At 35.6% G+C, this 24,165-nt stretch overlaps 1 protein-coding gene across 1 annotated transcript; it reads right to left on the reverse strand.

Annotated features, from left to right (window-relative positions):
* Positions 1-1,714: 1,714 nt before the first annotated feature.
* Positions 1,715-3,214, reverse strand: LOC120128645. The gene has a single exon (XM_039146294.1). The coding sequence runs from the start codon at positions 3,212-3,214 to the stop codon at positions 1,715-1,717; it is 1,500 nt and encodes a 499-aa protein (XP_039002225.1).
* Between the last annotated feature and the right edge of the window lie 20,951 nt (positions 3,215-24,165).

A 24,165-nucleotide genomic window follows, 5' to 3' on the forward strand; every position in this document is an offset into this window, starting at 1 on the left:
ACAGTACTGGCCATGAGATTAACCCGAAAAGCTGGGTATAAATTTTCATGTGTGAATGGGACACGTGTCAGGCTAAAGGGTGTCGGTGCGATTGGCTTTTGGTAATTTCACCTGTATGTGACGCTCAATGTCTCCGTTCCTTTTTAGCAAACCTATTATTATTATTATTTCAAATGCTGCACCTTCTTCTCTCCTTCCTAGTAACTTCTTCGCCGTAAGTCAGTGCAGGCGGCGAAGATTTAATGTCAGAACTCTCTTTTAACTAGAAATCCAGTATTTATGAATTCCAACTTTTAATTGTCACATTGATATTGTTAAAAAAAAAGGAAGAAATCTGATTGGGAATACCAATCCCTGGCATGTGGTTAAAAATATTTTTTATAATATAGTTTGAATTCTATACTTTATCATTATTCTCTTTAAGATATAATAGTTGAACAAATATATACTACAAACAATATATGAGAATAAATAGATATGTTGTATGGAAAATTCATATCATAATACTATCCAAATCAATTTGCTTTCATGTGTGTACGTAAGAAATTGTGTGTTTGGGAACATAATGTGCATTATAAATATTCTTTTGAGATTTATATAGGAAATACGATTGCCTATAAAAGCTGTACGATAAAGTTTTTTTCTTCTTTAATTCTGTTTACTTTGGGATAATGTGGGGGAAATAAAGAATTTTCATCATGGGATCAAATCAGTAAAATAAAACAATGAAAAGTATCATTGTCGTTGTTGACCCCTCATTTAGTGTGGAAATTGTATAGTACAATGATTGCTTATTGTACGCTGGTATTTTCATATAAAAATAATTAAATTAAATCATGTATATATTATATTATACAAGATATAAAACATAAATACAAATTTTCATGAGAACAAACGATTTTTTCCTTGAAAATTAATATCTATTAGAATTAAAATAATATTTTATAACATTTATAAACACATTTAAAATCCAATTAATCAATTAAATTATAAGAAAAGTTTTACTCCTCGCTGACCTGTGTGGGGATTCTTTTTCTTTCTTTTGTGAACAAATTTACGATGCATATGACAACGTGAATGAAAACGACACCGTTGCTTGCTAGTATGATTCTAGAAGCCGCTATTCAATCAGCTGCGCGAAAATTCCTAAAATAAAATATTTTTAACCCTTTATTTCTTGTCTCATACCGACCAGACAGTTTCAACCATACATCTTTCATTATTACTACAAATTATATATACCAAATTTATAGGAGTAATATAAATATAATTTATATTATGAATTCAGCGTGTATAAATATAAATTCAAATAGTAAGTAATTTGATAATCAATTTGATTTTATTTAAGTAGATCTTAAGTTTTAGTTTTTATATATATAACATAATCCCTACAGTTTTACAAAATCTTGAAATCTAGAGAAAAAATTGATCCAAATTTATTTAATATCATTTAAACACTTTGATTGAATTTAAAATATATGATTTATATTTGTTTCAAAAATATATATGATTTTATTAATTATAGTTTTAAACACGATACGTAATAACACACCGAATGAATTCACAATTAGAAAATGTTGACAACAAAAAGGTAGAAGCTTGATCATTCTTTATTTGTTCTTAAATAAATCCCTATAATCTAAAATTATATACATTTTAAAACATAAAGTAATATATATATTTATTTTCTAAAGGCTACAACATATATTTTTCACTAACAATCCCTATAAACATAAGAATTTGTTTCACGTAAACATATTAGCTGCATAATTACGGAATTAAGATCATGATTACTATTACCGCGTTGGATTATTGAATAATCTGATCCAGCTGAGTTGAACTTCGAACCCGTGAGTGAGCTCGCTTCCTGAATTGACTCGGTCGATGTGATCAAATCAACATTCTTCAATACATGTCCAGTGCCGACGAGTTGACTCAAGATTTCTGACTCGGATATCGAATCCTTCTTCTTCTTCTTATGCTGCATTGCAGCTCTAACGATCTCCGTCAACATTGCATTGGCTAACCTCCGAATTCCTCTAGCCCCGCCCATCAAAATCGCTGAGTTTATTTGAGAGTGAGACTTAGTTTTATCCGAGTTCCTCTTGCCATGCTTGCCGGAGCCGCTTTCCTTTGTTAGTAAATAAACAGACTCGGGACTCCGATTCCTGACACTGTCGAGTGGGTCACTCAGTAGCAACAAGCTTTTAACATCCAACAACATTATATGCTTAAAATTTCGCCTGATTCTTCCTAATAACATTGGATAACATGCCCATCTTCTGAAACTCATCGAAACGTGATCTAAAAACCCAGCCAGCGAGTTCTCTGGATCCAACTCGTTCACATCGAATCCCACAACCGAGCCGTAAGTCAAACGCGTTGACTCGCTTTCAGCTGCAGTCGAATTGCAAGAATTCCCTCGGCTCCCCTTCTTTCCCCAAATAGTCTCCGTCTCCCCAACATCTTTCTTCCCATATTTCCAAAACTGGGTCGAGTCAAAACCGAGCACCGAGTCACGGGACCCCTTGTTATTAGACTCTACGTGGTGTTGAATGAGTTTCAAGAACGACTCGTTCTCTTCATGTATAACAAAGCTGAATCTCGAAGATAGAAAAGGAGAAGCAAAAAGAAAAACAATGTCGGCTTTTGAAGTGATACCAGACCTATGCAAGACTCTTAAGAAAAGCCTGAGTTCATCTTCAGTAAAATCTTCAACAACATGGCTGACTATAAGATCGTTCATGGCTTTCGTCCCACGTCTATACAAAGTTCCCATTCTCTGCAAAGCGAACGAAGAGGGAAAAACACTGGGTTTTTGCTTGACATTCAGTGACTTATAATCCCACATCGGAAAGAAGCTTTTAAAAGGAGGAGGAGTAAATTGGGTATTCTGGGACAAGATTCGACGAGGGTTTTTGATGGTGGGGGAAGGTTCAAAAGTAGAGAGAGTAAAGAGTAGAAGAGTGAGTAAGAGTAAGAGAAGGCAAATCGAAATGGTGGACTGAGCTTTGGAGGAAAGGAGAGTGGAAGTGCTTGTTCTTTTAATGAATCTTCTGGGTGTGGTAGTGTTTTGGTTATCAAAGGAGGAATTGGTGGTGATTTTGTTTTGGTCTCCTCCGCCATGGAAGAACACCAAGAGTAAACTCATTCCTTTGCTTTCTTTGTTGCCGTTGCTGGTATTGGATCCTCCTTTAACTGCTGCCAAACCCATCTATCTTTGTTTGGCTTCAAGTGGAAGTGGAAGTGGGATTGTTTTCACAAGGACAAAAGGGGGAGCCCAAGGCAATGGTATGCGTGGCTCAGCCTAAATTGCTCTCCGTCGCTTACCCTTTTGCTGAATGCCCTGCTTTTTGTTTGGTGGAAAATAATGTGATCTACTTTGCAACTAACAAACTCAATTCAACTTTTTTTTAAATAAATTTTATATTTTAAATGCTATTTAAACAATTTAACATCTAAACTCATTAAATAATTTTATACTTAATAATAATGTTTTTATTGTTTTTATAAACATTTTGATAAAGAATTCTGTTACATGTAATAAATTACTATCTAAGTACTCGATTATGGTAAAAAAATTATTTAATGGTTGGATTTAATTTAAGAATTAATTTAGTTTTATATATTATGTAAAATTATTTATGATTATTAAAAAAACTTAAAATATATACTAGAATGCATGTGAAATTATTAAGTGGTTTATCAACAGTTTACCTCTAAAGTTTATTTTTCATTATTAATTTTAGATTAATTTATGGTTTTAGTTCTCTTAACGTACTGAATTTTAAATTAACCATAATATTTTAATTTCATTATTTTTTTAAATTCTATAATATCATTAATCAATATAAATAATTAGCACCGGCAGAATGCTTATGTGATCTTTTTCTTATAAATTAATTGTTTCAATTATTCATGCTAACATATATGTACATGTGTGTGTTAAAAATGTTTCTAAAAAAATAACATTAACAATTATGTTACTTATTCAGACTAACTAATAATATTATAAAGGTTTATAAATTTACATCAAAATTTAAATTTTAAAATTTAAATTTAAGCACGAAAAAAGTATCAAAATTTTAACTTTTTAATTCATTAATAATATATAGATCACGCCATACATACGATGTGAATAAGAGGAAAATATATTTATTAAAATTATTTAATAAATAATTCTAAATAGAATAATAAAATAATTGTATAGTTGTGTTAAACCATTAAACACTTCATAATTGTAGCTTTTAGTTATTTTGTAATATTATATTACAATGTTATAATAATATATATTTATTTAATAAAAACATTAACTTATTATAATATATGTAGATATTCAGCATATGAATGTACATAAGTATGTAAGATGAGTGTATTACAATACTCTTTTTGAAGCATTTCTTAACAGTTACTCACATGTATGAAAATCCTTCCCTTTTTTGTTTTAATTGAAATTTATTATTATCTTTTTATTATTGAATATATTTCCTTATTAAAAGACTTTCGAAAGAAGTTACTTATTAAAAATAACTTTTAATTTTACTTTTTTTTTGAATTAAAGGAAGACTATTACAATGAAATACTAGGAGCGAGTAAAAGCAGGACCATGAAGGTCTCGAGCAAGATGAGGTATTATCTCCTAGGGAGGTTCAATGTATATGCATGGTTGATCATTTGAAACGACGATAGATTTTGCAAGGAAGTCTGATGCAGCGTTGGCTTCACGACGTATGAGAATGAAATCAACCTTCCATTGTTTTGAAATAAGGCTCGTGATAGATCTGACAATAGGCACTGGGTTGGATGCGGCTGTTGAAGAAGTTACAAGTGTTAGAGCTTTCGCACAGTCCGTTTGGCATTGGAGGTGCTCGAGTCATTGGGACCACGCTAATTGAAGTCCTTTAAGAATCTCCCAGAGTTCAGCTTGAAATGGGGAGGAAATACCAATCGCTTTATTAAATCTGACGATCCAATCTCCATCCTTGTTCCGGATGATGCCACCTGCCGATCCTAGAGAGGAAGTATGATGAACTGCACCATCCGTGTTGAGCGTAAACCAGCCAGCAGGCGCTGGTCGCCATTGAATAAGTTCCGGGCGAGGAAAAGCAGTACCGGTCGAGAAACCAGACGTCGTAGTGATGAAATAATTAGCCCAGTTTTTGTTGTGGTTGAGTAATTGATCATTAGAGAGGGACAGATTGGAGAATATGGATGAATTTCTTCGCTTCCAGATCTGCCACGCTATGGAAGCAAATAAAGTTTTCCAAGGGATTTTTGAACCTGCAAAAAGTCGATTGGAATCAAGATTCATCATAAGCCATTCATTAGTTCCTAGAGTGAAGAAATCCTGAAGTTGCTGCTATCGAATGATCAATTGCCAAAGAGAAGCAGTTTGTTTGCAATCTCGCAACACATGCAACAAAGTTTCATTAGCTGATCCGCATATTTGACATAGAGGATCATCGATAAGGTTACGCGCACATCAATTGACATTCGTTAGTAATCGATCTCGATAGGAAATCCAAAGAAAGTGCTTGATACGCTCCGGGATAGGAAGACGACAGAGCTTAATCCATTTAACGTCTCTAGGATTCCAAAGTTCTTTAGTAATAAGGTTATAAGCGGATTTCACGGAGAATTCACCATTCTTGCCGTGAAACCAGGAACAACTATCAGTGACAGCATTGGGATTAGGGGGCTGGATATTCAAAATATGTTGGAATGTGGAAGGCTGAAGAGTCTGCCAAATGAAGTTCCAGTTCCAGCTACTGTTTGATTGGGAAACATCACAAACCATCAAGTTGTCTTCAATAGTGATGCTCTCTTGCTTCCAGTTAGAGAGACGTCCAAGTTTCGGCAGCCAATTATCGTGCCAAAATCTTGTAGAAGCACCATCACCTACGGACCAAGAGATGAAACTATGGAAATTATCATATACCTTGGATAGAGACCTCCACAAATGAGAGCAATTCAGCCGCATGATGGAAGGTGGGCACATAGATGTCACCTTATATTTTTGTCGAAGTAATTTTATGAAGTATGTCTCTGTGTTCGAAGCAACTGCAAAACAAAGCTTCATTAGGAAGGCCGAATTATGTTGATGTAACCTCCTGATACCGAGACCTCCATTGTGTCTAGGTTGAGATAAGGTGTCCCAACTAACAATAGGAATGCCACGAGATTGGTCGTTAGAAGTCCATATGAAGTGTCGAACGATTTTTTCAATGTCGTGACAAACTTTGGAAGGGAACCAACAAGTTTGCATGAATAGGTGTGGGAATGGCCATAAGAACGGATTTAGCAAGAGTAACCCGACCAGTAAAAGAGAGGGATCGAGCCGACCACCATTGGAGCTTCGATTTAATTTTGTCAACTATAAAGGCATAGAATTCACAAGTGGCACGCTTATGCATCACCGACATTCCGAGATAAACACCCAAGTTAGAGACTTGCTTGATGCCAAGATGAGAACATACTGAATTTGCTGAGTCAGCACTAGTATTTGGCGAGAAGTAAATATGAGATTTTAGTTTGTTTACTTTGTGACCAGAATAGTGGCCAAATTCTGCTAGAATATTGTCAATCAATATTGCTTGATCAGTAGTTGCCTTGGCATATAGGATTAGGTTATCCGCAAAGAATAGATGACTGATAGGAAGGCCACCCCGTACAAGCTTGAACAATTTCCAATCACCTCTTTCAGAAGCAAGCTGAATACGGTGACCTAGTCTTTCCATAGTAAGAACGAAAAGGTAAGGAGAGATTGGATCCCCTTGCCGAACTCCACGTTGCGGTTGAAATTCAAAACTAAGGTCTCCATTGAATTGGATTTGCATCGTAGAGGATGATATACAAAGCAATATGAGTCGGTGATTGTAGGGGGAAAGCCTGCTTCATACAGAGTATCAGCTATAAAGTCCCAACGTAAATGATCAAATACCTTCTCCAAGTCCACCTTAATAGTCATCCATCCATATTTATCTTTCTTATGTTTCATGGAGTGAATGACTTCCTGGTTAATGATGACATTCTTTGAGATGCTACGACCCTGAATAAAACTTGTTTGGTTAGGAGCAACAAGTTTAGGCATATTGTGTTGAAGGCGTCTGATAATGATCTTGGTGATCAGCTTATATAAAACAGTGCAAAGGCTGATGGGTCGAAAGTCTTTGAAACTAGAAGGACTTGGAACTTTAGGAATGAGAGCAAGAATTGTTTTGTTCAAGGAAGGCTCAATGTTGCTTCCGGAGAAAATATCTTGGATCGTAGAGAAAACCGAAGCGCCAATAATGTCCCAATGTTTTTGATAGAAATGTGAATGTAACCCATCTACTCCCGGGGATTTGAGAGGAGCCATAGCAAATAAGACTTCCTTTATTTCCATGGGAGTTGGAATAGAGTATAGATTTTGCAAATCTTCAGTAGGAAGGATAGGGAATAGACCAGAGATGGGAAAAGTTTCATTCACCTCATCATCAAGGGAAAATAATTTCTGGAAGTAAGCATTGGCTTCTTGCCGAAGAACATTCGTGTCTGAACACCAATCACCAGTGGAAATTTGGAGAGAGTAAATTCGGTTAATCCTTTTGTTAATAATGGCTTTTTTATGGAAGTAAGCCGTATTCCTATCGCCAAAGTTAATCCAGTCCGATCGAGATTTTTGTTTCTATATGATTTCTTCCTGATCGAGGATTAATTCCAGCTTAGTTTGAAGTTTAGTCTCGAGCCTGGACAGGTAGGAACTTCGATTTTTATCGAGATAGCGTTGGATGCCCTTGAGTCGAGCCATAACATTGTGCTTCCGATGTGAGAGCTGACCAAAAATAGAGTTATTTCAATTATTAGCAGCGACAGTAAACTTGGAGATAACATCCATTATTGAGAGAGAGGAATCCCAATTATCATTCACAAACTTATGAAAGTCTTTGTGAAGGGTCCAACCAGCAAAGTAACGGAAGAGGCGTTGTTGCAGTCTATTAGGATTTTTACCAATAGTTAGCAAAAGAGGCCTGTGATCGGACTTCATCCGAATGAGATGATAAACCAGCGTATCGGGATAGGATAGAAGCCATTTATCATTGCATAAGCAGCGATCAAGACGAACTGCACAGGATCTTCTATACCAGGTGAAGTCTGGTCCTTGGTATCCCATATCATGTAGTCCTGAGTTAAAAACTGCTTTGCTAAAGTCTTGATCCGAGGAAGGGATGGTGACACATCCTTTATGGTCATTTGGGGATAAAGTAGCTTTGAAATCACCTAAGACAGCCCAAGGCTCATTAATATGGCCAGAGAGAAGTTTAAGATACGACCATAGCGCCTTTCTTTTAGCAGGATTCGGACTTGCGTAAACGAAGGTAACAAGAGCAGAATGGTTGTTGGACTTACTTTGGATCCGACAGTGAACGAATTAAAAATGTCTGAATAGAACATCAACTTGAATATGATCATACCAACAGACCCAAATGCCTCCATAAAATCCATCAGCTTCAACTCTGAAAGAGTTAGGAAAATTGAGTTTGGCAATAACTTTGTCAGCAGTATGATTACTTATTCGGGTTTCAACAAAGCTCACAACGTCTGGAGAATGGTCACGTATGTACTGACGTGCAACGCGAATAAAATTCTGGTTACCACAGCCTTGGGCATTCCATATAAAAATGTTGAGATACATAAATAAAGTAATTAAGGGAAGGTAGACAGGATAGCCCATTATTCGACCATAGCATCATTACCCTTTCTAGCTATAGAGGGAGCTAGAACTTCGGCTGGAATACTTGGATTATCCCCATATGTTAATGTTATAGCTTGGTGTTTGTTCGGATCAAGGTTTTCACCGAAGCTCGAACGTGCATTTTGGAGGAAGAAGCTGCACTCACTGTGGTACGTAAACAGTGTATGGGGTTTTTTACGAGTGCACGAGGTTTGGTGGCTTTAACTCCAATGTTGGCCTGCTTCTTAGTAGCATGTGAGACAACTGTCACCTTTTTGGGGTGAACTAAGGTCTTCCCCTTAGAGTTATTTTTTCCTGAATGAGTATTCCTTGAGGCAGACAGTGGAGCAATTACAGGAGATGATTGCGGCACAGAAGGTGGCCTAACAGATTCTTCTTCGGTTACTATAGAATTTGTCTGTAATTCCTGATTGTTAGGAATTGCTTCAAATATGGGATTGGATTTGGCAATAATGGGGCCAGAATCCTGTGTAGTCTGATTTTCAGATTTTAGGTTCCTGGAATTTCGTTTTTTCCGTTCCACCAGCATCCAAGGTCCGAACGCTTCATCCGAAGCTGGGTTCTCGTTAGCCGGGGGCGGTGGTGGGGGTGGAGGAGCCTCATTCACTGGTTGATCATTTCTATGCTCTTGAAGCTTCGGACACATATCTTTATGATGGCCATATATGCCGCAGTGAAAGCAAACAGTAGGTAGTAATTCATATTCAATGATTTGGAGTCGACCATTGATGAGAAGTTTGGATATCAGTGGCCGATGAAGATTGAGGCTAATAGCTAGTCTAGCAAAACGTCCCCTGCAACCATTATCCGTTTGGAAATCAATTTTAACAACATAACCAACCTAGTTTCCAATAGCTTCGATGATGCTTCTTTTATAAAGAGTGATGGGGAGTCCAGGTAATCGGATCCATGCCATTAAGCGACTAGGATAAGCTTGGGTCGGTTGAAAGTCTATAGACCATGGTTCCACAGTGATGTAGTGGCCAAAAATGGTCCAAGGTCCTTATGTGAGCACCTTAAGATAATCTCCATGATCGCTAAATTTCACAAGGAAAAAATCATTCTCAATATCAATTAATTTCAGAGGGTGAGAGGGATTCCAAATACCGTAAATGCGATTATGAAAGGTGTTATATCCAACTCTTCGTCCAAGGACTTTGACTACGAGCGTTAGATCCATGCTTTTGACAGCAAGAGATTGAACTCGATCTGAAAAATCTATGGTTGGAATGCCATTGGAGGAGCCAAGAGCAATGTCGTCTTCAAGAAGTTCGATATCATCATCCTCTAAGTCAACGCCTTTTGATTCAGGTTGAGAAGCAGTGGCCTTTGACACGATGTCCTTGTAGGATAAAGTAGGTGGGGAGCCATCACATTCCATCAGAGAAGGAGCACCTTCACGAGCCATGGCAGATGGATCAGGCGGTTCTTCATCTCTTCTCCTTTGTTTTTTGGGGAGTCTAGGATCGACACTCGAGATTTCAGAGGATTTTCCCATTTTTTAAATCATGCATTGCTCTTTTGTGTTTTTTTGTTTATATCTAATTTTACTTTTTAAATTTATCTTTTAGAAATAAATAATATTAAAATTGTGACGTTAATAATTAAATGAAATATTATTTTTTTAAAAAATAATTTTAAACAGATTTGTTTTTATGTTGTGTACGTTTTACGAAACGTAAGCATTATTTTAGGAAATTTGTTACCATTTTCGTAATTACTGATGCGTTTGCAAAACAAGTGCATCAGCAAGAGCATGTTATCTGTCAATGATTAAATGCTTTTACTATTTTGATTCACCTGTCATTTCGTTGTCGCCTAAATCATTTGGCAATGTTGAAATTACACTATAAAGTAGCTAAATTATAATAAGATTATGAAATAAGTCATGTAGTTTTAAAAGGCTACAAATTAATCACTCAATTAATCAATAATAACAAATATCATTGGCTTGTTAAATACCATACAACTTTCGGGTGTAGAATCTTTTGTTAACTACAAATATTAGGTTTTAGAGATTTATAATCAAGTCATTTAATTGGTTGATTGTAAGAAGCAAGTCATATTCTATCGTGTCGGGTCATTGTATACGGTGGTTGATGAATCCCAAATTTCATTATAAGATTTACTTCGATCTCTCTATTCAATTCGAAAATCATTTTTAAAAGTCATGAAATTACTCTAAAACTTTCGAACTTTTTGAATTCAATACATGTCGTCTTAGGATATGTTCTCCTTCTCACAAATGGCAGTCTCTCCATCGTTTAGATCAATGAATGGAGCCTTCAATATTCGAGAAGCTCAAAAGTCGAAATGGATTTTCTTTTTCAATAAATTGAGTGTATTGCTTGCTAACTTTTTTAAATCATGTGCCCCAATTGTAATTTAACTAATTATAATTGATTTGTGGTGTAATTTATCCAATAAGTAAAATCATTAAAATATGTTCCTAGCTATACCTTTTAACATTTCTTTTATTTTTAATGACCCATTAACATGTATGTGACAAACGATTCATTGAATGATTTATTTGAAACTTTTAAAAATAAAATAATATATTTATAATAATACTAAAAAATGAGTGGCTTGCAGTGTACTTTATCTTTTCCCTTAATTCATCTTTTAGATTAATTTATTCATGACAAATTCATTAATTTTTTTTATACATTTAAATTCATTAATTTATTCATCCTCTGGATTATTATCTAGATCCAATGGCTGTTAGGGTTTCAGCTTTACGTTTAGGCTTAAATCAATTGGGTCTTTGAGCTTCGCTATGATTTATATTGGGCTGATTTGTTGGATAATGTAAATGGTGTTTTGTAAAATATTGGAGCTATGGGAATTTCGTAAATGTACTTTAATTATTGGATTATTTATTTATTTATTTAAATATTTTATAAATATTTTTTTATTTCAATCATTTTTATTATTTGACTTCAAAAAATGGGCTGTTACAACCTATGCATATTAATTAGTTCATAAAATAATTAATTATATTATTTGTATTTCAAATTTTATGTTATATTTACTTTTAGAGAAAATAACCTCAGTGACCAAAAATGCCTTATAATATACGATTTTAACCAACTTTTTTTGGATTTGCCAAAATGACAAACAAAATCGCAATGCGAAATTAAAATCGCAACGCGATCTCCAGAATCGCAAATCAGTTCTCATAATCGCAACGCGATTATGAAAATCGCAACGCGATTCTGACTATCGCAACGAGTATCCGTAAAATCGCAACGCGTATCCGTAAATCGCAACGACAATACGTAAAATCACAATGCGTATCCGTAAATCGCAACGCGTATCTATAAATCGCAACGAGAATACGTAAATCGCAATGCGTATCTGTAAATCGCAATGCGAATACGTAAATCGCAATGCGAATCTGTAAATCGCAACGAGATTCTGACTATCGCAATACTGAATTTCAAATTCGCAACTCGATTTCTGAATTCGCAACAGGTTTTAATTTCGCAACACAAATGTTTTGGGTATATAACTACGCAGCAGCAGCAACTCATAACCTAAATCCCTAAATCGCAACTCATTCCATCTCCATCTATCACTCTCTCCGGCAACATCTGTTTCTATATCCAACGACATCCTTCCCCATCCGGCAACAGGTTTTAGTTTCGCAGCTCGTTTGTTTAGTAAATTAATTTACAATAATGAAATCATCTAATGTTGATCATGTTTGGATAGATTTGTGTTTTGGAGGGTCATGGGAGAATGTTCATGGTGTTTTACAATATATGCCTTTACCCATGAATCTTCAACTAAAACTGTCATTAAAAAAGTTAACTTATGAAACTCTAATGTTACGTGTTGCAAATAAATTGAATTTAGAACCCCTAAGTGGATTTAGGCTATCTTATCAGAGAAATGATAAAGTTTATTTGTTAACCGACAATGAAGATGTTGAACGATTCATTGCTTACATTAGTGTTTCAAGTGATGATGTTACATTGTATGTTGTTGAACCTAGAAGTAGTGAAGTTGGGTCAGTAGCGGGTAATAATCAACTAAGTTTTTCAACCCCAGTTTATGGTGCTCAAAATTTAATGGTTCCACCACAATTTCATCACCAAGCAAATATTGTTTCACCACATTTCCAATACCAAACACAATCTCAAAACCCACAACCTTTCCCTAATCCAAATCACAATCAACTTTCAGCACCAAATTTCGGTTTTCGTATTGACCAGTTAGACGATGATGAGCCAACAGAAAAAATTGTGAGTACTAGTCAGTATTCAAAATTTGATCTTGGTCAATACCCGGACTTTGATCTTGGTTAATACTCGGATTTTGACGATTTTTCAGAAAAAGAAACAGACATTGCGTGTAATGATTTTGATATTGGTCAATACCCGAATTTTGATGATGAAACAGCCGTTGCCGAGGAAGTTGTTGATGATAATGAGGAGGAAGTTACGACTGTAAATGAACATGTTGAACATCCATTCTGTAATTCATATAACACTGAAGAAGAAAAAAAGAAGAAGAATAAATCCCCAAAGAAAAGTCCCGAAGAAATGCCACGGGAGTATAACTGGAATATGCCAGAATTACTTCAGATACCGGAAGAAGAGTTGGTAAAGATAGCAGTTGATTGTTACACAAAAATTATTCGTATCAAGAAAGATGATTGTTTTGATACAAAGGAAGACTTTAAGATGGCTTTGTATACGAAATGTGTGGAAGATGGCTATCAACTAAAAGTTAACAAATCAAGCAAAGATCGTTTCGAAACAAGGTGTATGATTGACAAAAATTGTATGTGGCATATGATTGCAAAGAGGATAAAAGATTGCGAAATGTTTCAAGTTAGGACTTTTATTGATAAACATACATGTTCAAGAACCTAAGTTTTTCCTCACCATAGACAGGCAAACAAAAAGGTGTTGGGTGGTTTTATGGCTGAGTTAATGTTTTTGAATGGTAGGGTATATCGGGGACATGAAATTATGACTGACATGAATGCTTGGTTCAAGATTAGTATCTTATATTCTCAAGCTTGGAGAGCCAAATGTTATGCCTTGGAATTGTTGAAGGGGTCGCCAGAAGCATCGTTTGCCCAACTGCCGGCTTATTGTCACAATTTAAAGCTGAAAAATCCTGGGTCTGTAACTCATATCAAAACAGATAGAGATGGACGCTTTGAGTTGCTATTTATCACCATTGGTGCTGCGGTTAGTAAATCAATATAATTTTGTTGACTCATTTTGTTAGTACATGCATTTCACATTTAAATGATTATATTTCTTGTGTATATGATTTTGTAGATTCGTTCGTTTATTAATTGCATGCGCCCAGTTATTATAGTTGACGGAGCACATTTAAAAGGTCGATACCTTGGAGTAAACTTATTAGCAGTAGCCATGGATGCTAACAATGGGATACTGCCAATAGCTTACGAGGTTGGCAAATCTGAAACATCTGATTCATGGACATGGTTTATGGGGCATCTTAGGGATTGCATAGGTCCTATTAGCAATCTGACAATCATATCCAATAGGGCAAACTCAATTGACAACGCTGTTAGAATGTGTTTCCCAGATGCTTTTCATGGACTTTGTGGTGTTTATTTGTATAGAAATCTAAAATCAAGGTCTGCTGGTATAAAAAATCACAAATGGACATACTGGAAGGCTGTAAAAGCTTATCGGGAAGTGGATTTTAAAAGCATATAAACTGTTTAAGACGTGTTTTGCCTCAGTGTGCTCAAACACTAGAAGATGTCGGGTTTGAAAGATGGTCAAGAGTACATCAACTTGGAGCAAAATATGGTTTCATGACGTCTAATAGTGCAGAATCAATCAACGCTCTAAGTCGTCATTCCCGAAAATTACCCATTACTATGTTAATGGAGTTTTTTCGAGCCTCTATTCAATAGTGGTACTACAAGAAAAGAAACCATGCAGGTATTATTTCTTTAAATTCGTAACTTATCATATATTTTACTAAGTATTATTTATTTAAATTTACAGGAACATTGGAACATCGTGTTACACCATGTACAGAAAAAAAGATAACGAAACGTGTTGTGAAGTCAACGTCATGGAGAGTTGAACCATATTCAAACACTTTGTTTGAAGTACTGGATAATAACTTAAATAGGCTTGTCGATCTAAATGCAAAGACGTGTAGTTGTATGAAATGGCAAACATCTGGTTATCCGTGTGGCCATGTTATAAAAGTTTCTCTTCATCTAAACCAAGATGATTCAAGCGTATACGCTATGGATTGCTACACTACAGAAGTATATCGACCGACTTATGGCGAGATTGTCTACTCTATTCCACATCCTTCTGAGTGAGACATACCAGATGACTTACAAACAGTTTTGCCACCAGCCATGGACAGAAGGCTACCTGGCCGACCAAAAAGTCACGATCGTATACCGTCTAAGGGTGAAGAGAATAAGAGATCGACATGTAGTCGGTGCAAGGAAAGTGGTCATACAAGGTTGACATGTGGATCACCAGTGCCATCACAATCATCTTTTCCTCTACCAAAATATGGATCCTCATCAAAATCCAAAGCTCATATGATGTCAAGCAAAAGGCAATTAAAATCGCAATCATCTTTAAAATCCCAATCACAACCGGCTTCACCTTTTGGGACTGTTAACTTAGGTGATTTTTAAATGCAAACGTTGTATTATGTGGATTTTATGTGTGAACTTTTAACATTTTCAGTTAGGCATGTATTAGTAACTTGAGTTTGAAAATTGCTATGATCTGTTCAGTTGTTATCACTTATTAGGCATTCATTTGACTATCGCAACACAGAAATGACGTTCGCAATCATCTTAATGTCTATCGCAACGCGAAAATTACTATCGCAATGAGAGAATCGCAATACGAAATGAAAATCGCAACGTGAAAATCGCAACGCGGAAATGACTATCGCAATGCGAAATGAAAATCGCAACGAGAGAATCGCAATGCGAAATGAAAATCGCAACGAGGGAATCGCAATGCGAAATGAAAATCGCAACGCGAATTGCGATAGTCATTTTTGCCTTCAACATAATGCAGATTGAAATCAACAAAATCAACCATTACATTTCAATCAATTAAACAAGCACAAATAAGAATTATGTTCACATTAATTAAACAAATCAACTTTTACAAATCATCTTTTACAAATCAATTAAACAATCAAAAAATAAGCAATAATTCTTATTTCCTCATCTACTATTGAATCAACTTTTGCAGCCATACATCATTTTCACGCAGCTCACTTCTGAGATTAACCTGCAGAAACCAAACATTTGCTCAAACAACACTTTCTACACATCTAAAACCTATAAACAGCAAATTATTGAATTCTAGGTACTTAACCAAACATTTTCAAACCAAAAGCCTATAAACTTACCAATTGTTTATGGACACTTTCATAATGCGGATGCATGTAGGCAGCATCTCGCATATATCGCTCTAGCCATAAAATGCCGAAATCACAAGCCTACTGCACCTCTATCTCTATCGGTGGGAGGTAGAAAATGTGTACTTCCTGTCGTCAAATGCTCCAAGCACATGCATACAAGAGGACCACAATCCCCTCTGGTTTCCTTCGTTTGTTGTGGTGCGGTCTCGTCTCTGCTAACTGTAATATTGAGCTTATTTGGCTTCTTGTTTCCAGAACGAGTCCAATAATTTATCGCATCCAAGAATTTAGCCAAATGAGAGCTCAATCCCTTAATAATATCTCTTAAATCAGCCAATGATATGTAATTTATCATGGTTTCATATACTATTGCCTTAAGGGATAGGAGCTGAAGCTCGACGAGAAGCCAATGTTTACTTTCCAAAACAGGGATAAACACCTGCAATCATAAGTATAATTCATTCATTTGCGCACTTATTTATTAATACCTTTAAACTCAATCTAAAATAAATACTAACCTTATCGACCTCCCACCATGCAGGATAAAGTTTAGCTTGTCCATTGCCCAACGCAAATGATTCATCTCGTTGATTCTTCAAGTGAACGGCGTTAAAAGACGTCGGCATAACTGTATATCGTGTATTTATTTTATTTTTCTTAAGTTTCCTAATTATTAGAAGACATGACACCCACGCATCGATATGCTGTTTTACAAAAAAAGACATATATTAGTGACTTACATAAATTTAAAAAAAAATAATCAAATTGAAATATAAGAAAAATATAAGACTTACCCCTCCATCGAAATAGCCATTGTCTTCGACCCCTAATAATACGCCCCACCAAGACCGATCAAGCAACAAATAGATATCATCGTTGAGCTTGCATATGTCAGTGAAACACCCCTGGCTCCGCTCATGTAGATAAAAATCAACTGCGGTCTTAGCCCAAAGGGTGTTATCCAGAATTGTGTCCGGTAGTTATCTTCTCTCCACTTCAGATACCGGAATGGTACTGGCCGATAACTCATACGAGAGCCAACTCTCATCCATCATGTCCGGCACGTCAGAGGGTTTCTCAAGAATCTTACATATGACACCATGTGAATCGAGCTCTTGAATTGTGAGAGGGACCTCTTCAACGATGACAGTGGCCTCTTGAACGGTGGGAGGGGACTCTCGAGGAATGATAGGGGCCTCTTCAACGATATGAGTGGACTCTTGAGGGATGACAGGCGAGTCTGGCTTCTTCTTGCGGTGTCTTCGCACTATTGGGGTGTACGGAGACTTAATAGCACGTGCACGCCGTCTGATGCGTGAACTCCGTCGTGCAAGAAAAACCAGACGTAAAGCATCCACCTTATCGGGCCGCTAAATAATTAAATAAAAAAATCAGTAAATAAACAGACATGGTATTTAAACAGTGAAAACAAAGACAAATATGTTTCAAACTTGCATTGTATTCACTCAAGTCATTATTCTATCATAGTTCACAAAACGCATTAGATAACAAAGACAAATATGTTTCAAACTTGCAACACTGTCAAGTTAGTATTTGTCTTTGTCTATTGGTTGAAGTAATGCAATTCATTCAAGTTTCAATTTGCAGAAGAAGAATAGTTTCTGGAACTTAAAATCGCAACGTGAAAAATGACTATCGCAACGCGAAATGAAAATCGCAACGCGAAATGAAAATCGCAACGAGAGAATCGCAATGCGAAATGAAAATCGCAACGCGATTATAGTTTCGCGTTGCGATTTTGGTTTCGCGTTGCGATTTTCATTTCGCGTTGCGATTCTCGTTGCGAATTTATTTCGCGTTGCGATAGTCATTTTCACGTTGCGATTTTAAGTTTCGTGTTGCGAAAGTAAACTATTTCTTCTTCTGCAAATTGAAACTTAAATGGATTGCATTACTTCAACCAAAAGACAAAACAAAGACAAATACTAACTTCAGAGTATTAAAGAATACACAGTTTAGCAGAATTGACAGCAACCGAACAAATTTACTTTCAACCAAAAGACAAAACAAAGACAAATACTAACTTCACAGTGTTAAAGAATACACAGTTTAGCATAATTGGCAGCAACCGAACAAATTTACTTTCAACCAAAAGACAAAACAAAGACAAATACTAACTTCACAGTGTTAAAGAATACACAGTTTAGTAGAATTGGCAGCAATCGAATAAATTTACTTAAACCAAAAGACAAAACAAAAGATAAATACTAACTTCACAGTGTTAAAGAATAAACAGTTTAGCAGTATTGGCAACAATCGAATAAATTTACTAAGCAATCTAAGTGAAATGGTTAATCTAAGTGAAATTACGAGTAAATTTATCATCAAGTTAAATATGGAAAATCTTAAACTTACCTCGTTGCGTAGAGTATGAACCTCATTCTACAACGATACCACCATCTCACGTAGAGCGGCAACCTCACCACGTAAAGTAGACACCTCCACACGCCATGCACCATCGTTATCGCGTAGAGTACCGATCTCCTCACGCAAGGCATTGACCTCATCACGTAACTCCCTTGACTCATCCCGTGGAGGTGGAGGTGGAGAACAGGGAGATAGAAGTCGTGGCATCTTTGCCGGTCACCTATCATGAGGTGATGGCTCTCGTTGTAGAGGTGTATAGTCGGGTCGATCAGGTGATGGCTCTGGGTGAGGTGATGGCTCTCGAAGTGGAGGAAGTGGAGGCTGCTCATCATTCGTGCCATCAAAAAAACGCTGACTAGCTTGCCACCAATCAGTGGCAAGCTCAGCCTCCGTGGGTGTCAGTCTCTGTAATGGAGTGTTTGCCTCCTAAAAATATAAAAACTCAAACAAAGTTAAACGTCTACTATTAATAACTTGTTTATATATGATAGTATTTGTGTTAACTTACATTATTTATTGTCCCATATGGTATTAAGTCTTCCCAATCCAACAGACGTTTCCTCTTCCAGGAAATAGCCCTAGGAATATCATTTGAAGTTTTTAATGCATATGTCCGCATGTTGGGGAAAGCCTCGAATATCAAAATCTACAAATAATATAATAACAAACATTAGTAATTGTTAAATAATTAATTATAATTTTGAAAACATTATATAGAAATTCTTACCTTAAAGGCCCAAACAAAGCCTGACAAAGTGTATTTTGACCCATCGCCACGCAAACTTTTGCGGTCATCAAAGGCAGATGACAACTTAGTCCAGGTAGCTTTCCATATATACGAACCCCACAGAAACAGATTACATGCATTTAGGTCCTCTACCAATAATATTAGCTCCTGAGGAATAGGTTGTCTGGCCTCTCTGCCTAAAAAGCTGGCATACAAAAGTACTAGAAGGCATACTCGGACAACATCGACGTCATTCATCTGAGTAAAACCATCTTTCTTATTAAACAATTTCTTCAGGTCTTCGACGTGTAAGTTCGGCTTCTCTATTGACTCATCAGGAAAAACCCGGGATAACCATGATGGACGGGTGATATGACGAGTGTACCGACCTACATCATCGTGTCCGAATCGTAGACCAGTGATTAAGCAGAACTCCTTCTGCCCAAAACAAGTATACGCCGGTGGAAAATGAAACCATACCTCTTCCTCACCACATTGTATACTGTCGGGTAGATCGCTAGTCATGGTTTGAAGCCACAAATGGGTCAAATTAGCATCTCCACCCGGATGCTGTACTCTCAGCCATGGCCCGAAGCATGTTTCCTCAAACAATTTCTTTGTGCAGGTGAAAGCTTCGAAGCAATTGTAGTGGCTAGGCTAACTTTATTCCTTAATGTCAATGAAGCCGAAAAAAATTTCTACAAAAACAATAAACATACCAAGTTAGATATACCAAAAACTACACTGTGAAGATATACCAAAAACAATAAACATAAAAAGTAGTACTTTATTCTTGAAACTAAAATTTGCAACACTGTTTTGTCTTTTGGTTGAAATGAAAATCGCAACGCGGAAATGACTATCGCAACGCGAAATGAAAATCGCAATGCGATTTTGGTTTCGCGTTGCGATTTTCATTTCGCGTTGCGATAGTCATTTTCGTGTTACGATTTTTATTTTCATGTTGCGATTTTAAGTTTAGAAACTATTCTTCTTCTGCAAATTGAAACTTTAATGGATTGCATTACTTCAACCAAAAGACAAAACAAAGACAAATACTAACTTCACAGGGTTAAAGACTAAACAGTTTAGCAGTATTGACAGCAATCGAATGAATTTAATAAGAAATCTAAGTGAAATGGTTAATCTATTATTGAAATTATCAGTAAACTTATCATCAATTTCAATATGAAAAACCTAAAATAATGCAAAAATTTCAAAATAAAAATAATTAAAAAAACTAACCCTCGGAGGTTGATTTTCCATTTCTGAATGATTGTGAGAGATTTCTGACCGTGAATGGTTGTGAGGGATTTCGCAGGAGATGGGGACGGAAATCTTCGGAGATGGGGACGGATTTCGCCGTAGAGAGTGAGAGATGGAGATGGGACTGAGTTGTGATTTTTTTAGGTTTTAGGTTATGAGTTGCGATTACGGGATATACTGTGGACGGTTCAATGTTCCGATAATTAATATTCGTGTTTGGAATTTGAAAATAAAATACGCGTAGCGATTATAATGGCGCTTTAAAAATCGCGTTGCGATTTACGGATACGCGTTGCGATTTTATGTATTGTCGTTGCGATTTACGGATACACATTGCGATTTACGTATTCTCGTTGCGATTTACGGATACGCGTTGCGATTTTACGGATACTCGTTGCGATAGTCAGAATCGCGTTGCGATTTATATGTTCGCGTTGCGATTTTCATATTCGCGTTGCGATTCTGGAAAACCGCAATGCGAATTTGTACTATTGCATTGCGATTCTTCATAATCGCGTTGCGATTCTGGGAACTGATTTGCGATTCTGGAGATCGCGTTGCGATTTTTATTTCGCATTGCGATTTTGTTGGTCATTTTGGCAAATCCAAAAATAGTTGGTTAAAATCGTATATTATAAGACATTTTTTGTCACTGATGTTATTTTCTCTTACTTTTAATGTACGGTGTAATACAAAAAGAAACATAAAACATATGGCTTTTTATTGAGAAAATTATTATAAAAATTTTAATCGTAAGAAGAAAAAAAAAAGCAGAGGCGATGAACCAAAGATAACATATGACAATTTGAAGGGGAAAAAATTGATGTGTAGACCGTGAAGTATTAAGAACCATGCAAAGGTCTTCAAAAAGATCTCTTACATTCCAGTTTAATATTATGTGATGAGATTATTGTCTATTAGAGTTTGACTCGAATTAAAAATGACATAAATTAATTAATATTTAAATTTAAAAAAATAAAAATCTTAGTTTAATTAAAAGTATATAACTTTATTAAAGTAGATTTCTACTTTATTTAGTTTTCTAATGTAATCAAATATATATCCCTATAAATAGATATTAGGGTAAAAGGTTATGTTGGTAATGTGGAAAAACACTATCTCACATTGAGTAGGAAATACCATTTGGCTTGGATATTTATAGTGTTCATTCTTCCATCCTTTGTTGGGTGATAGATAACAAAGGGAAATCTCGTGCGCTGCCACTGCCGTTCGTCTTGTCTCGTGGCTCGTGGCAATACGTGTCTAAGACACGTCTGTGCGGATACTATCCTCTCATTTAAGAATTTAGAAACAAATTATGAAACTGCTAACGTCCACGCAGATACTATCCAGTCAATGTCTAACGTCTCATTTTGCAGTCTTTATTTCCAACAGTTTAAAAACAAATTTCTTACTGCAAAACACCACTGAGTAAGTTGATCCCTGATCTTTCCAAACTCGATGCCTTAGATGGTTCAAATTACCGAAGGTGGTCCCAGCGGATTCTTATTTTCTTCGAGCAGCTTGATCTCGACTACGTTCTACTGAAGCCATCGCCACCTACTCCGGTCACTACCCCAGCTGATACTACTGCTGATGAGGCCACACATGATGTCATCTCTACTTTCGTTGCTACTGCTGATGTCGTAGCTGCTGTAATAAAGTACGAGAAAGACAACAAGACGATGCGAGGCCATCTTTTAAGTCACATGTCTAACAAGTTGTTTGACATGTTCCTCAAAGAAAGAAGCACCAATATGATTTGGAACACGTTGGAGAAGAAGTATAGCGCTGATGATACAGGCATCAAGAAATACATCGTTGGTGAGTGGTTGAGATTCCAAATGACCGACGACAAGCCGATCATGAATCAAATCCATGATTACGAGAAACTAGTCTCTGACATCATTGCTGAGGGAATGAAGATGTGTAAAGTTCTACAAGCCAACGTTCTGATCGAGAAGTTGCCTAGTCCGATTACCGTAACTCTCTCAAACATAAAAAGAGTGACATTTCGCTTGAGGAGTTGGTGAACCATATGAAGATAGAGGAGGCTAACCGATTAAAGGATAATGTTACTAACTCTATTAGTCAATTATCTTTTAAAACTAACTTGGTTGAGTCTGGTGTTGCCTCAGGGTCTAAGTTTAAAAAGACCGCAAACTTTAAAAGAGAAAATCAATAAAAGAAGATGAAATATCATAATAACACCAACTTCAAGAAACCAGGGAAGGTCAAAGTCGAAGGAAAGTCCTTCGAGTGTTATGTGTACGGACTAGTCAGCCACAAAGCCTATCAGTTTCAACACCGTTCTAATCGCCAGAACGTGAACAAACCACAATTGAACGTTGCAAAGAATAATGTTGATGATGTCATTGTCGTGGTGGTTTCATCTTTTATTTCTCAATCTTTACTTTAGTCCTAAAAAATATTATCAATTTATATTAATTCGTGCATTTTATTTTTGATAACTTTTAATTTTTTTCCTCAAATGTGAATTGAGCTTTTCCATTTGTTTTTTGTGTTAATTTTATCTTACCCCTTTATTCCTGCATCGTTTCCATTTTTTTTATCGAGTGTTGTATTATATATTATTATACCTTATATGAATTATGTTTACATATTTGATTAAGGTGTCTTGATTTACGTGCAGTATATGTTTCAGTTGCCTTTACATTATGTTACGTGTATATATATATATATTTTTGAAACTTAACATTTTGCTTTGAGATCACTTTAGTCACTGTCATATTGTAATGTGTTTTTGTCAGGGTTTGGTTCATGTTTAACCCTTGTTGTTTTATATTTCCAATAATGCAGTCTTCGAATTTGGATTCTCTTAATTTAGTCCCTGTGCTTTTTTATTATTTTATTTTTAATATATGTATTTGTCTAATATATTTTGACACTATATATATATATCCTTTTTTTATAAACACTTATACTTTTATAATAGAACTATTTTAATAAAAATCAAACTATATTTTTTTTATCAGGAACGTCTCGAACAAAGGGTAATCTATGGGAAAACATAAAAAAATTTGAATTACCTTTCCTTAAGACGCACAAGTGAAAGATATTCTATCAAATTTTAAATTCTAATAAATAAATATTGAGTGTGTCTTGTTTATTTATTATTTTTTATTAGTTATATCGTATTCGAAATCTCCTTCATACTGTACATGAGATTTATTACTGCTACATTCATATGTCATGCATTTGTTTTCTCATGTTCTAAAATAATTAAAGACAATGTTATCTTGCATCATGGATTAATGAAATTACGTCCAACATGACTGAATTTTAATTTTCGTTAATTCATGTAGTAAAGTGGACATCCTTATTAAATAAAATCGAGTGAATTAACTCATTTTCATCGACTCAAATATTTTTTAAAAAAAATTAATTCACTCATTTTCAAATTCATCGAAATAAAAAAGGATCGTAATTTAAATTTTGGATTCGAATATATAAAGTTCCACTACTTAGACAACATATAATCGAGAGGTACCGATTTTGACCTCTTTGGGGTGGTAATCATTCTTCACGCGTAGATGACTATCGAATCCTTTAAAATGAATATTTGGTAAACACATACCAATTTTTGTCTATTTTTTTAAAAAATTAAAAGACGCTTTTTATG

The sequence above is a fragment of the Hibiscus syriacus genome, unplaced genomic scaffold (genome assembly GCF_006381635.1).
Source record: "Hibiscus syriacus cultivar Baekdansim isolate YM2019G1 unplaced genomic scaffold, ASM638163v2 tig00110482_pilon, whole genome shotgun sequence".
Classification (NCBI taxonomy): Eukaryota; Viridiplantae; Streptophyta; class Magnoliopsida; order Malvales; family Malvaceae; genus Hibiscus; species Hibiscus syriacus.